The 15,024-nt window shown below is 37.4% G+C and overlaps 1 protein-coding gene across 3 annotated transcripts in view; it reads right to left on the reverse strand.

The window, feature by feature from the left end:
- nac (GDP-fucose transporter nac) overlaps positions 1-15,024 on the reverse strand; it is a 204,007-nt gene that overhangs the window by 168,771 nt on the left and 20,212 nt on the right. For all 3 annotated transcript variants that reach the window (XM_090385575.1, XM_090385577.1, XM_090385578.1), the window contains exon 2: positions 6,290-6,350. In XM_090385575.1, coding sequence (XP_090241701.1) covers positions 6,290-6,350 — 61 coding nt within the window. The remainder of the gene's footprint in view (positions 1-6,289; positions 6,351-15,024) is intronic.

Below are 15,024 nucleotides of genomic sequence, written 5' to 3' on the forward strand. Positions count from 1 at the left end.
TGAGTTTACTTAATCCGTTCAAAGCCTTAAACACCACAATCAATTTTCAAAAGCTTTTCTGAAATATATGATGCTAAAATTATTTTTGACATTCAGTTCCTTTGTCACCCTCATGGTACCCAATGAGATTGTCACACAAGAACAATTGTTTAAAAAAAAAAAAAAAAAAAAATCCATGCTTGACTGCAGTATTGGTATTAGTAGTGGTAAATGATGCAAGGAAGCAAGCTTATACAAACATCAGCCATAAAAAAAATAAAAAAAAAGCAATTTCCATTTCACCTATTTATTCCCTCCAATAGTTTTTTTAGTTTTACCTTGAATTTATTCAAGCTGTTCACTTCCACAAGAATAGATGGAAGCTTGTTCCGGAAATCAACCACTTGCTAACTAAAGAAAAAATCCCATCAGCATTGAGCTTGCTCAATCCATTCAAAGCCCTAAACACCTCAATCAGATCAACTCGCAGGTGTCTAGTCTCCAGACACTGCACCTTGAATAACCGAAGCCTTTCAGCAGCGTGGAAAGTCAGGTACTGGGGATTTCTAGGACTGCTGGAAGTTATTGTTTGATTGTTATTTGTTTTTAGGAGCATTAGCAACTAAGGCCATATTGCTCCGGGGATATGCGGTGGTCATTCCCTGACCTTTCTGCATCCTCCGTATTTGGTGGGCAGGGGCTCGAATCCTTGTCTAATCAAGAAGCGTGTGCTATTCACTGCTGCTCCTGCCCACCTGGCTACGGAGGCCCGCTGGAAGTTATCATGGAACAAATAAATACATGGGCTGTATTAGGATAACTAAGGGTAAGAATTTTATATATTAGCATTAGTAGAGGCATTTGATGCAAGAAAGCAAGCTTATGCAGCGTCAGCCAAAAAAAAAAAACACTTCCACTTCACCCCTCTGTTCATTCGAAATACCTGTCCAGCTGAGCCTTAAACTTATTTAGGCTATCAACTTCCACGACAAGGGATGGAAGTCTGTTCCACCAACCAACCACCCGCTGGCTAAAGGCAAATTTCCACACGTCTATCCTACATCTGTCTTTCCTCAATTTGAATTTATGCCCTCTCAGGTGATTATTCTAAGCAAGAGGTAGTATCCCATCAACATTGAGCATGCTCAAACCATTCAAGGCTTTATACACCTCTATCAGATCACCTTGCTGGTGCCTAGTCTCCAGACACTGTAATTTGCAAAACTTAAGCCTTTCTTCGTAAGAGCACCCCTTTGTTCCATTCACTAATCTTGTTGCCCTTCTCTGTACTTGTTCCAGCAGCTCTACATCCTTCTTGAAATGAGGCCTCCAGACCTGTATATAGTACTCTAGGTGTGGCCTGACCATTGCCTTATACAAGGGAATAATCACCTCCTTATCCCTGCTAGAAAAATTCCTATATATCATTGACAATACACCATGAGCTACTCTTGCAACCCGTCTGCACTGCTCAGAGAACTTCATATCTGCCTGCACAACCACCCCCAGGTCCCATTCATTCTCTACCACTATCAGTGTAGTACCACAGAGTTGGGCGCCTCCGTAGCCAGGTGGGAAGGAGCAGCAGTGCGTAGCACACGCTTCTTGATTAGACCGGGGTTCGAGCCCGTCACCACCAAATACGGAGCTTGCAGAAAGGTCAGGGAATGACCACCGCACCGGAGCAATATGGCCTTAGTTGCAATATGGCCTCAGCTCCTAAAAAAAAAAAAAAAAAAAACAAACAAACCACAGAGTTGATACGTTACTCTGGGGTTGCTGTTTCCCCATATGTAGTACTTTACATTTATCAATGTTAAACTTCATTTGCCACCTCTCAGCCCATCTGCTCAACCTTTCCAGATCCTGTTGCAGCAGCATAGTGTCAGTAGTGTCCTTGACAACCCTGCCAACCTTCATATCGTCTGCAAACTTGGACATTAAGCTTGATATACCATCATCAATATTATTTATAAATACAGAAAACAATAATGGACTCAACACTGAACCCTGAGGGACTCCACTGATAACATTAGTCCACGATGAGCAGTGTCCATTGATTACCACTCTGTCTTTTCCCCCCTCAACCACCCCTTTATCCATAGCAGCAATTTGCCTCCAATGCCACACTGCTCAAATTTGTGCAGCAGTCTTCCATGTGCAACAGTTTAGCAAATATTTAGCAAATGTTTTCTGAAATATTGTCACAATCTAATAGCCTTAAATCACACAGACTACGTTCAGAAAGCCCAGTCTTTTTATGTGGGAGCCTATTGGGAGCTCTTACATTACTATTCTTAAGAAATTAAGATGTTATTTCATTATGAACATACCCAGTGCTCAGAGCCTTTTTTCTACTACCAATTTCTATGACACAAAATTCCAATAGTCAACTACCTGCAGAAATTTGAAGACATTTCTCCTATAACCATCCTCCCCTCAATTTGAATTTATGCCCCTTGTGCACAGTTTGATCAAAGGTTGACATGAATTACTCATGTCCTTTGTGGATTAGAGGATGAACAAGGATACTCTCATAATCATGGTTAAAGGTCTGCTTACCTCTTTCGCTGCCTCCTTTAATATAATTCAATAGATACCATCCACTCCGCCATTTTTACATTTATCTTCAATTTTCTTTTTTTTTTTCACTTTTCTCTCAGTACAAAATCATTCATGTCCCTTAGAATTTAGAATTTGATACACTTCTGTATGTCCTTATTATTAACAGTTAAACTATTCATATTTAACTGACCAATGTGATTTTTTCCCTTCCTTCTAGTGTTTACATAAGTAAAGTAGTCTTTGCTCGTTAACTTTGCACTCTTTGCCAGGGACTTCTTGTAATCTGCCTTAGCTCGCCTAACCTTCTTTGTGAACTGATTACAGACAATTTCATATCAACCATGGGTTTCTATATCAGCTAATAATTTGCATCCCACACATTTTTTTCTCTGCCACAAGTCTCATCGGTTCAATCTGACATCCATTTAGGTCTAAGCCTTGAACAGTATCTCCCACTGGTATATAAATTCAAGTAGCTTCTACAATTACATTCCTGAATGTTTCCCATTTGCAGTTGGTAAATTCTTAAGTTGATCCTACTGCACAATATTTAAAAACTGTCTGAGACTATATGGGTAACCTTTATGAAAGCAAGTCTTTCCCTTTGCCCTTGATATATATACAACTTTAAATAAATACCACACCAATATAGTATGATCATGCCACTTTGTGGATCTTTTTTCTGCAGATTCTTAATGCATGATGGATCACTGTTGATAATCAGATCAAGAGTATTCCTTTCTCTTGTTGTCTCTCTAACATGCTAGTGTAGGAAGCAATTATCCAATAAATCCATAAACTTTTTGCAACTGTGCGATTGATCAATCTGAAATGTGCAGTCAATATCTGTAAAGTAAAAATCCCCATGATAAGATATTGATCTACTGGCACACTATATGTCTGTGCAGTTGCTCAACCCCAGAGGCTCACATCTTGTGAGTATAGGCTTGGCACACCCAGGGTCCTGAGCTGGATAAGGCTAATAATAATAATATTCATCAGGCCTATAACACACTCCTACTATACTTTTTTTTTCCTCAGTGCTTATGTCTCACCACACTAACCTCACATTGCATTGGCCACTCATGTCAAATGGATGCCTAGCCTTAGATTTTATGTTTTTTAACTAAGATTGTAACCCTCCCCCTCCTGTTCTGTCTGTCATCCCTGTACACATTATGCTACCCATATTCAAATTCTGCATCCCATATATCTGGGACACAATTGCCCCAAGTAACAGAACTGTTGATAAGAAGGGGTGAAAACTGTAACTGTGACAACAAGTAGACATGAAAAGAGCCATTATACAGTTGTTCTAACTTGTTGTGCCGACGGAACCAAGCTGCCTCCTATGCTGATTTTCAAACGCAAAATAATGCCAAAAGAAGATATTCCTCAAGGAGTGATGTTCCACGTTCATGACAAGAGTTGGACAGATCAGGATGGGATGAAGATCTGGTTTGAGAAAGTTTGGAGCAGGAGACCAGGTGGGCTCTTACGCAAACCTGCCCTATTGGTGCTTGATCAGTTCAGGGCATACACATAACAAAAAACACAAAGAAGATTGCTGCAGAGCAAAAAACAAAACTTGCCGTCATACCTGGAGGCTTGACATCCCAGCTCCAACCACTTGATGTCAGCATTAACAAACCCTTCAAAGCTGCCATGAGAGACGAATGGAACCAATGGATGAAGTCTTCTGGGGACAATTTGACACCAGCAGGAAGAGTGAATAAACCAACTATAGGAGAAGTTTGTACCTGGGCGAAAAGATCCTGGGATAATATCAAGAATGAGATCATTGTCAAGTCATTTAAGAAGTGTGGCATTTTAAATGCCATAGATGGAACTGAGGACGAGGCAATATATGAAGACAGTGATTCGTCATCAGACACAGATGAGGACAAGCTAATGGATGGGAGTTTTGACAGTGATGAGGAGTTGTATGAATTTTATGATGAATAAAACTTGAGTTCAATAACTTTATGTAATACATTTTTTTTTTTTTTTCAAATTTCGGACCCCAAAATTAAGGTGCGCCTTATACATGGGGAAATACAGTATTTACTATTATCCTAGCATTGGCTTACATGCACGTATACTCTTAGTAACCCTAAAACAGACTACGTATTTGTTTGTTCCATGAAGAACCCCAGCAGGCCTTGATATCTCCAACACCTCATTTTCAAATCTGCTACATGTTCCAGCAGAAGCAATGCAATCACTTATGCCTCAGCATGCTGCTAATCTGTTAGTTGGTGTATCTTCCCCTAGCTAATAGATAGTGCCTCAATAGCATCAGCCATCCCTGTAAAAAATATTGTTAATATAAGGTAGGATTGCCAAAGGATGATAGGGACTATCATCCTTTGGCATCCTAGTACAATTAAAAAAAAAGTTCATGAAATGCTTATAGGCATCAACTGAAAAGTTGCAAAACATCCTATCAAATTAATAAAAATCTAAAATTCTTTATCATCCTAAATGTTGTTGTGATTGTTGTTATTTTGGTTTTTAGGAGCATTAGCAACTAAGGCAATATTTCTCCGCGATGTGCAGTGGTCATTCCCTGACCTTTCCGCATCCTCCGTATTTGGTGGTCACGGGCTCGAAACCCGGTCTAATCAAGAAGTGTGCGCTACGCACTGCTGCTCCTGCCCACCTGGCTACGGAGGTGTCTTATCATCCTAAATATGGTCAAACGTTTGGTGCAATAGTCAATTTCTGAAGTGATTTTTTTTTTATGGTTTTCACACAGAAATTACATATGAGAAAACAGGTACCCACCACATCTCTGCAACTCTTTGGCTTTTGCTGCAAGAGTGGCATGATACCAGATGAGCATTAACAGTGTGTATTTATAGTTTCCATCTTTACTATGTGAAAACTAATAAATCTTCCAAAAACAACTAGGATTAAGATTGTACTTGTTTCTCTTCTCCCACTAGTTTAATTAACATCTACAGTCCTACCCTAGCTTTTTTTGAAAAATTTGTTTTCACATAGTAAAGAAGGAAAAACAAAACCTGATATTTTCTCCATATGGCTGCTACACCAAGGGTAGAAAGGTGCATAGTTTCAAATTTTGCACTGTGGGCACCAAAAATGAAATAAACCTGATAAATGATGATTGCTTGTATGTCTAAAACATTTTTTTTTTTTTTTTTTTGCAATTTTCAACAGAATCAAGTTTTAAAATTTTTTTAAGGTATAAAACAAATAGCATGTTAAATATTTAATTTTTTTATTAAACCTTAGGAATACATACAATAAGTACTTCAAACCATTAAGAAAAGAGGACTGTCATTGTTTAAGCAGAATTAAAAAAAAAAAACATTTTATACAAATTAAAAAGAAAGTTAGACATCTGCCATGTAATCCGCTACCATTTTTGTTACATTTTGGGCACCAACAAGTTATATTATAAAGTAGTTATATGGGGAAAAAATTTAAATCTTAAATAGCTGATAATTTTTTAAACTTTATTATTTTGCTAGCATTGCTAATATAAAAAACAGCATTTATTAGTTTTATTTACAAAATTTTTCATGGAAGTTTTTGTCTGATATGACAGCCTGTTCATAATCACAGTCCAATTAGAGCCAAGAATTGGGCTACAACATATTGGTTGACAATAAATGAAAATAATTGCTTTCCATATTTCATATTGAATATATATATATATATATATATATATATATATATATATTCAAGAGTAATCTGAATTAAATATGTTGTTGCTTACCTGAACTTCATTATCACTGAGCAGATGTTTATTGACAAAAACCAAAGAGATAGATACAGCCCTGTAAAACACATCACTTTTACAAAATAAAATTGAACAGAAAATGCAAAAATTATAGCTGACTTTATATTAATGTAATATTTATTGAAAACCTTGACATTTCTTTACACACAGATATTTAGAATACTTCATTTCAAAAGCAGAAAGACACTTCTTATCAATCCTTAAATCAAGTACTCAAGAAACTTATCCAAATGGAACCAACAAAAGATTTCAGTCAATCATCTCAAAAATGCATTGCCACAAATTTTATAACAGATACAGACATGTTTCAACTTAAATTTAATGTGAAGCCAAAATACATTTAAAAAACAATCACTTGCAGTACATAATGTAGATCCATTTTTTCTTATTATTCTTATTAGTAGTAGTACTGGCAAATTAGACTCAGAGGGAGGGGGGGAAGATTTACCTACCTCATCTGTCCACTCCCTTTAATGTCTAATACTTTCTTAACTTTATTCAAAATATGCACTTCATGACATCAGGTGGTAGTCAGTTCCAACAATCACACTCTTGCTAAAAAGAAATATTCACACATGAAAATTTTCACTTATCAATGGAAATGTTCCCAGACTGCATAAATAAAATTAATTTAGGCCTTATGTTAGTTACAACCTGACACTGTACCCTTCAAAATAGTCCCCTGCAGGTTTTAATCTTCCATTCCAACACTTCTATCACTGTTTGAAAAATCTCCAGAATTACTGTTAGCATTAACAGTAGAGGCAGATGAAGCAATAAAGCAACCTTATACAGCATCAGCAAAAAAAAAAAAAAAAAAAAAAATGGAAGTTTCTTCCAACAATCAACCACCTGCTGGCTAACGGCAAATTTCCAAAAATCTATTCTACAACTGTCCTTCAATTTGAATTTATACCCCCCCCCTCAAGTTCGTAATCTGAGCAAGAGGAAAGATTTCTAGTGTCTCCACGCGCTGCAATTTGCAGATTTTAAGCGCTTCTTGGAAAAACACCCCTTTGTTCCCCTCACCAATCTTGTTGCTCTTCTCTGTGCTCGTTCTAGCAACTCTACATTCTTCCCAAAATATGGCCTCCAGATTTGTACACACTACAGATCTCGAGGCCTCAATGTATTGCACGACCATTTACCATTACAAAGGAATAATCATCTCCTTCTCTCGACTAGCAAAATTACTGTATATCATTACAAGATTCCATCCATGACCTGCTCTGGCAGCCTGTCTGCACTGCTCAGAAAGTTTCATATCCGACTGCACAATTACCCCCAGGTCTTTTTCATTCTCTACCACCCTGAGTATAGTACCACCAGTTGGTATATTTCTCTGGGATTACTACTACCCATATGTAGTACTTTGCATTTGTCAATGATAAACTTTTCTAGATCCTGTTGCAGTAGCATACTATTATTAATAAGCCTGCCAACCTTTATATTATCTGCAAACTTCGACAATAAGCCTGATAAACCTTCATCAATATCATTGAAAAAAAAAAAAAACAATGGGCCTAACAAAAAACCCTGGTGAACTCCCCCGCTCAACCATCCTTTTATCCATTGTAGCAACTTGACCTTAATGCCATACTGCTCCAATTCGTACAACTGTCTTCCATGTGCAACAGTAGCAAAAAGCTTTTCTGAAATCCAAGAGTATATCATAAACTTATTTTTTGCATCCACTTCCATTGTAAACCACATCATAATTGTTTGTTTGTTATTTGGTTTTTAGGAGCATTAACAACTAAGGCCATATTGCTCCGGGAATATGCGGTGGTCATTGCCTGACCTTTCCGCATCCTCCGTATTTGGTGGTCACAGGCTCGAACCCCAGTCTAATCCAGAAGTGTGTGCTATGTACTACTGTTCCTGCCCACCTGGCTACAGAGGCACCTCCACATCATAGTATCCAATCAAATTGGTCAGACAAGACTTCCCTTAACAAACCCATGCTGTGCCTGAATTATTCCTGCAGTCTTGTCTAGATGATGCTGCAATGCTTCTTTAACCAATGCCTCAATTATTTTCCCAGAACAGAAGTTAAACTAACAGATCTGTAATTACTTGTGCCACCATTTGATCTCCCTTTGTGAATTGGGGATACATTTCAACATCTCCACTCTGTGGAGACCACCCTTGAGTCCAAGGAAGCCTTCATAATTACGGCTGAGGGTTTGCTTACTTCCTTTAATATAACTGGATAGATCCCATCCATCCCAGGTCCTTTTCTTATATTTAACTTTAACAATTTTTTCTCCACTTTGCTCTCATTTATTATAAAATCATTAAGCTCCCTGTTAGAGTTTAATAAGCTTCTGTCCTCCACTTCTCTACACAATTACTCATGTGCAAATGAGAATGCAAATTACTCGTTCGGTTTGTCAGCTATCTGAGCAGGATCATCATCAATCAAATCACCAATTGAACCAACCCTTCCTTCTAGTTTATATAAGTAAAGAAGCCTTTGCTGTTTTTATTTGCATCCTTTACCAAAGATATCTCATAATCTGACTCCGGCTTCTGTGTTGCATGATAATTTATATGCATTCCATGCATTTTTCTTCTCTTCCATGAGTCTCATTAGTTCACCTGACATCCATTTGGGTTGGGATTCAGCTGGTTGGTGCGAAACTGTTCTTAGAATTTCTAGGAACAGATTTGCCGTTCAGATCCCTAAAGGCCGTTTCACACCGAACATTTTATTAAAACGAAATATTAATAAACTATGTTTGGTTTTTCTTTTTTACCTTGAAAAGGAATAATAAGGTGATAGAGATCCGGTTTTTAAAATTTTTGATTCCCACCACTGGCCTAAATAAACCTTCAACAGTATTTCTTCATCATCATCAGCCATTTTCAATCCACTGCAGGATTAAGGCCTTGCCAGCAACTTTCCAGTTCGTTCTGTTTTGAGCAATGGCCATCCATTTACTACCCACAAACACATGAATATCATCTGTCCATCTCTGCTGTTGTCTACCAGGTTTTCTTCTAGCTCCTCTTGGGCACCATTCTGTTATTTTCTTAGTTTATCTGTCATCATGTCTTTGAGCTATGTGTCCTGCCCAAGACCGTTTTATTTCTTTAGTTTTGATAAGAATGTCCTTTACTTGAGTTTGCTGCCTAATCCATGTGCTTCTCTTCTTATCTAACAGTCTGATTCCCAATATAATTCGTTCCATTCTTCGCTGTGTAGTTTTCAGCTTCTCTTCCATTCTTCTGGTGAGTGCCCAAGTTTCACTTCCATAAGTCATGGTGGGGAGTATACATTGGTTCATTATTTTACTTTTCAGACAAACTAGGATATTGCTCTTCAGTATGTGACTATATTTCCTGAATGCTATCCACCCAAAATTTATTCTTCTCTTGACTTCCAGCCATTTATCATTATTACAGCTAATAACTCGTCCCAGATAAGTATATGACTCCACCTTTTCAATTACTGCTCCTTCAATCATTATTTCCCTTTCTGTGGCATACTTGTTCATCATTACTTTTGTTTTAGCCATATTCATAACTGATTAAGATTTTCCTCTTAATTCTTTGGCTTATGACCACAATGTCATCTGCAAATCGTAAATGGTTAAGGTACTCTCCATTCACATTGACTCCTTTCTGCGACCAGTCTAATCTTCTGAAAGCTTCCTCAAGGGCAACAGTAAACAACTTCAGAGATATTGTCTCCTTGTCGAACTCCTTTCTGAATTTTAAATTTGTTACTGTCTTTGTCTAGTCTAATAAAGGAGGTAGCGTTGTCATATATTTTCTTAAAAATCGTAATATATGGGGTATCTATGCCTTGTCTTTCCAGTGCCTGAAACATTGCCTTATGCTGTATGGAGTCAAATGCCTTTTCATAATCCACAAATGCCACGCATAATGGTGTTTTATATTCATTTGTTTTCTCCATTAGCTGTGATATTACGTGAAGGTGATCCATAGTTGAGAATCCTGTCCTAAAGCCAGCTTGCTCTTTCGGTTGATTCTCATCAAGCATTCTTTCTAATCTGTTAGTGATGAACCTTGTGAACAACTTGTAGATGTGGGATAACAAGCTAATTGGTCTATAATTTCCAATTTCTGATTTATCTCTTCATACCAACTAAGTATTTCTTAGTTGGTATGAAAAGCCTAGTGGCTTCCCAGATTAAATCCTTGAATCTTCCCATTTAGAATTTGCTGTTGGTAACATCATCAGTTATTACGAACAGCACAGTATAGAATTTAAAAACTGTCTGAGACTATTGTAGTTACCTTTACGAAAGCAAAAACCCTTCCCTTTACCTCTGATGGTAGTCATGTCTAAGTAAATCCCACATTGGTACACTGTCATCACTACAAGCCAGTGGTTTCTTTATCGGCAAATTCTTAATATACAAATAATCACTGATGATAAGCAGGTCAAGAGCATTGATCTCATTATCAGCAACATGCTACTGTAGAAATCAAACATCCAATAAATCAATAAAAGCCTTGCTCGTGTGTGAGTAACCAATCCTCAAGTTCCAGTCAATATCTGGGAAGTTAAATCCCAAATTATAAGACATTCTGATTTACTGGCCCACTCTATTCTCTATATAGTTGTTCACTGTACTCATCAGAGTCATTAGGCATATAACAAACTCCTATCCTTTTTCGCTTTCCCAGTGCTTATGTCACACCAAACTGATTCAACATTGCACTGCCCAACAAAGTCACTTGGATGTACTTCCTTAAATTTGTGTTTCTTAACTAAGAGCATACCCCTCCTTACTGTATACACTGTACTTCCCAAATTCCAATTCTGCATTCCTTATATCTGTGTGACACCGCATCTCTGATATTCCAACAATATCTGCCTTTTATGTCTTGACCAGCACTTCAAATTCATCAAATTTATTTACTAAACTGCAACATTAGAGTACATGTACCTGTTCTTACTCTTAGTCATCCTATCACAGCCTATGTATTTACTAGTTCCATGACGACTTCCAGCAGACCTTGCTTTCCAGGCTGCTCAACCTAACAGAAGCAGAGCAAGAATCACTTTCACCTCTGACTGCAGACTACTGTTAATCGTTTACTGTGAATCCTCACAAGGTGGCAGTTTTCCGACCCATCTAACACTGCCTTAATAGCATCAGCAAATATTCTTGCACCCTTTCTATTGAGGTGTATAAAATCCCAGCAGAAGCTGTCGTGTTGAATGGCACTTTCTGCAATTCAACTCGAATCTTCACAATGTTTCAAATCTTTGACCTTTAATTGGATTTATTTTGGGGAACAGGAATAAGTCAGGAACATAGGTCACAAGAATAGGGAAGGTGTGGGTCCATCCCCATTTTGGCTTTGGTTCATCAGCCATTTTCAATCTCCTGCAGGATTGAAGGCCTCAATAGCAACTTTCCAGTTCCATCTATTTTGTACAATGGCCATTCATTTAGTGCCCATGAACTTCTAAATTTCAACTGTTCATTTCCATTGTCGTCTTCCAGGTTTTCTTTTAGCTCCTCTTGGGTACCATTCTGTTATTTTATTAGCCCATCAGTCATCGATTGTCTTCGATTTATGTGTCCTGTCCAAGTACATTTCGGTTCTTTAGTTTTGATAAGAACATTCTTTACTTGAGTTTGCTTCTTATCCAACAGTCTGATTCCTAATATAATTTATTCCATTGTTCTCTTTGTAGTTTTTGGATTCTCTTCTATTCTTTTGGTTCATTAGTTTATGTTTCAGACAAATTGGAATATTGCTCCTCAGAATGGATTTTATATCCTGAATGCTATCGATCAGATATTTATTCTTCTCTTGGCCTCCAGCCATATATCGTTATTACAGATAGTCTTGTCCAAGATAAATATATGAATCCACCTTTCAATTTCTGCTCCTTCAATGATTATATCCCTTCCTGTGGCATATTTGTTCATCATTCCTTTTATTTTAGCAGAGTATTCATCTTTGGTCTGAAATCCTTATTAACTCTGCATAACTGATTAAGATTTTTCTCTAATTCTTCAGGATCGTGGCTAATGATCACAATGTCATCTGCAAATCATAAATGGTTTAGGTACTCTACATTCACATTGACTCCCTACTGTGACCAGTCCAATCATCTGAAAGCTTCTTCAAGGGCAGCAGTAAACAACTTCAGAGATATAGTGTCTCCTTGTTGAACTCCTTTCTCAATTTTCAATTTGCTACTGTTTTTGTCTAGTCTAATAAAGGAGGTAGCATTCTCATATATTTTTTTCAAAATCATAATATATGGGATATTCATGCCTTGTGTTTCCAGTGCCTGAAACATTGCCTAATGCTGTATGGCATTTTATATTTATTATGCGAAGGCGATTCACATAATATTTCACATTATATTTATTATGTGAAGGTGATTCACAGTTGAGAATCCTGTCCTAAAGCCAGCTTTCTCTTTCGATTGATTCTCATCAAGTATTCTTTCTAATCTGTTAGTAATGACACTTGTGAACAAGTTGTAGATGTGGGACAACAAGCTAATTGGTGTATAATTTCAAATTTCTTAATTTATCTCCTTTCTTATGCAGCAAAATTATGATTGCATTATTCCTTTCCTTAAGCATCACACCTTTCCTAAGGTATTTTGTGAAGAGTCCTGCCAATTTCTGTGTCATGTCTCTTCCTCCTAATTTTAACAACTCTACAATAACTTCATCCTCACCTGGAGCTTTTTGATTCTTCATTTTCTTCAATGCATGTTCTACCTCATCAAGAAGTATATCAGGTATATTGTAAGTGTTGCTAATTTGTGATTCATCTTCCTCACTGCTGGCATCATTCCCTTGCTCCTTATATAATACTTTTTAGTAGTCTTCTGCTATTTGAATTATGCCTTCTCTGCTTTTTCTAAGTACACCATCACTATTCTTCAGATTAATTATCATTTGTCTTACTGTATTACTGCTCGTGACTGCAGATTTAAGATCTTTGTTTTCCCTTAATGCTTGTTCTCTTTTTATTGTGTTAATTCTTCTTATGTCCTCTCTGATTCTCTTTCTAATGGCTCTGCGTAACTCATAATACTTAATTTTGGTCTTGTCAGTGTTTGTCTTGTTCTTCATTTGTTGTCTTTGGTTCATCGTGACAAGTGTTTCTTAGGCTTTATGACTTTCAGAAAGTTGTTGTATTCCTCGTCGATATATTGGTCCTGATTATTTACTCAAGTCAGTTTTTTTCCTTTCTTTTCTTACATCTATATTATGTGTGCACCTTACCATTCTGTGATCACTTCCAACATTTACCTTGTTTGGGACGGTAACATCTTTCACAATATACCTTTGTTAATGACGATAAGTATATGAATCCACATTTTCAATTTCTTCTCTTTCAATGATTATATCCCTTCCTGTGGCATACTTATTCATCATCCCTTTTGTTTTAAGCATAGAAAGCAAGTTTATGCAGCATCAGCCAACAAAAAAAAAAAAAAACACACTCCGATTTCACCTCTCCATTCATTCCAAATACCTGTCCAGCTCAGCCTTAAATTTATTTAGGCTATCAAATTCCACAACAAAGGATGGAAGTTTCTTCCACTAACCAACCACCCCTGGCTAAAGGCAAACTTCTGCACATCTATCCTACATCTGTCTTTGAATTCATGCCCTCTCAAATGATTATTCTGAACAAGAGGAAGAATTCCATCAGCACTGAGCATGCTCAAACAATTCAAAGCTTTATAAACCTCAATCAGATCACCTTGCAGGTGCCTAGTCTCCAGACACTGTAATTTACAAAATTTAAGCCTTTCTTCGAAAGAACAACCCTTTGTTCCATTCACTAATTTTGTTCCCTTCTCTGTACTAATTCCAACAGCTCTACATATTTCTTAAAATGAGGCCTACAGACCTATACATAGTACTCAGGGTGCGGCCTGACCATTGCCTTATATAGGAGGATAATCACCTCATCCCTGCTAAAAAAAATTCCTGTATATCATTGACAAGACACTGACCTACTCTTGCAGACCATCTGCACTGCTCAGAAAACTTCATATCTGCCTGCACAATTACCGCCAAGTCCTTTTCGTTCTCTACAACTGTCAGTGTAGTACCACAGAGTTGATACGTCACTCTGGGGTTGCTACTTCCCATATGTAGTATTTTACATTTGTCAATGTTAAAACTTCATTTGCCACCTCAGCCTATCTGCTCAACTTTTCTAGATCCTGTTGCAGCAGCATACTGTCATTAGTGTCCTTAACAACCCTGCCAACCTTCATATCGTCTGCAAACTTGGACATTAAGCTTGATATACCATCACCGATATCATTTATAAATACAGAAAACAACACTGAACCCTGAGGGACTCCACTGATAACATTAGTCCACGATGAGCAGTGTCCATTGATTACCACTGTCTTCTCCCACTCAACCATCCCTTTATTCATAGCTGCAATTTGCCTCCAATGCTACACTGCTCCAATTTGTGCAGCAGTCTTCCATGTGCAACAGTATCAAAAGCCTTTTTAAGATCCAAATATAGGATATCAAAGTTATTCCCTGCATCCAGTTCCTTTGTGACCACATCAGAGTATTAAATCAAATTGGTCAGGCAAGACTTTCCCTTAACAAAACCATGCTGTGTCCAAGCTATAACTGAAGTCTTGTCTAGATGATCCTGCAGTGCTTCTTTAACCAGTGCCTCCATTAATTTTCCTGGAACAAAAGTTAAACTCACAAGTCTAT

Source organism: Mastigoproctus giganteus, chromosome 11 (genome assembly GCF_048544385.1).
Source record: "Mastigoproctus giganteus isolate SK-2022 chromosome 11, ASM4854438v1, whole genome shotgun sequence".
NCBI lineage: Eukaryota > Metazoa > Arthropoda > Arachnida > Uropygi > Thelyphonidae > Mastigoproctus > Mastigoproctus giganteus.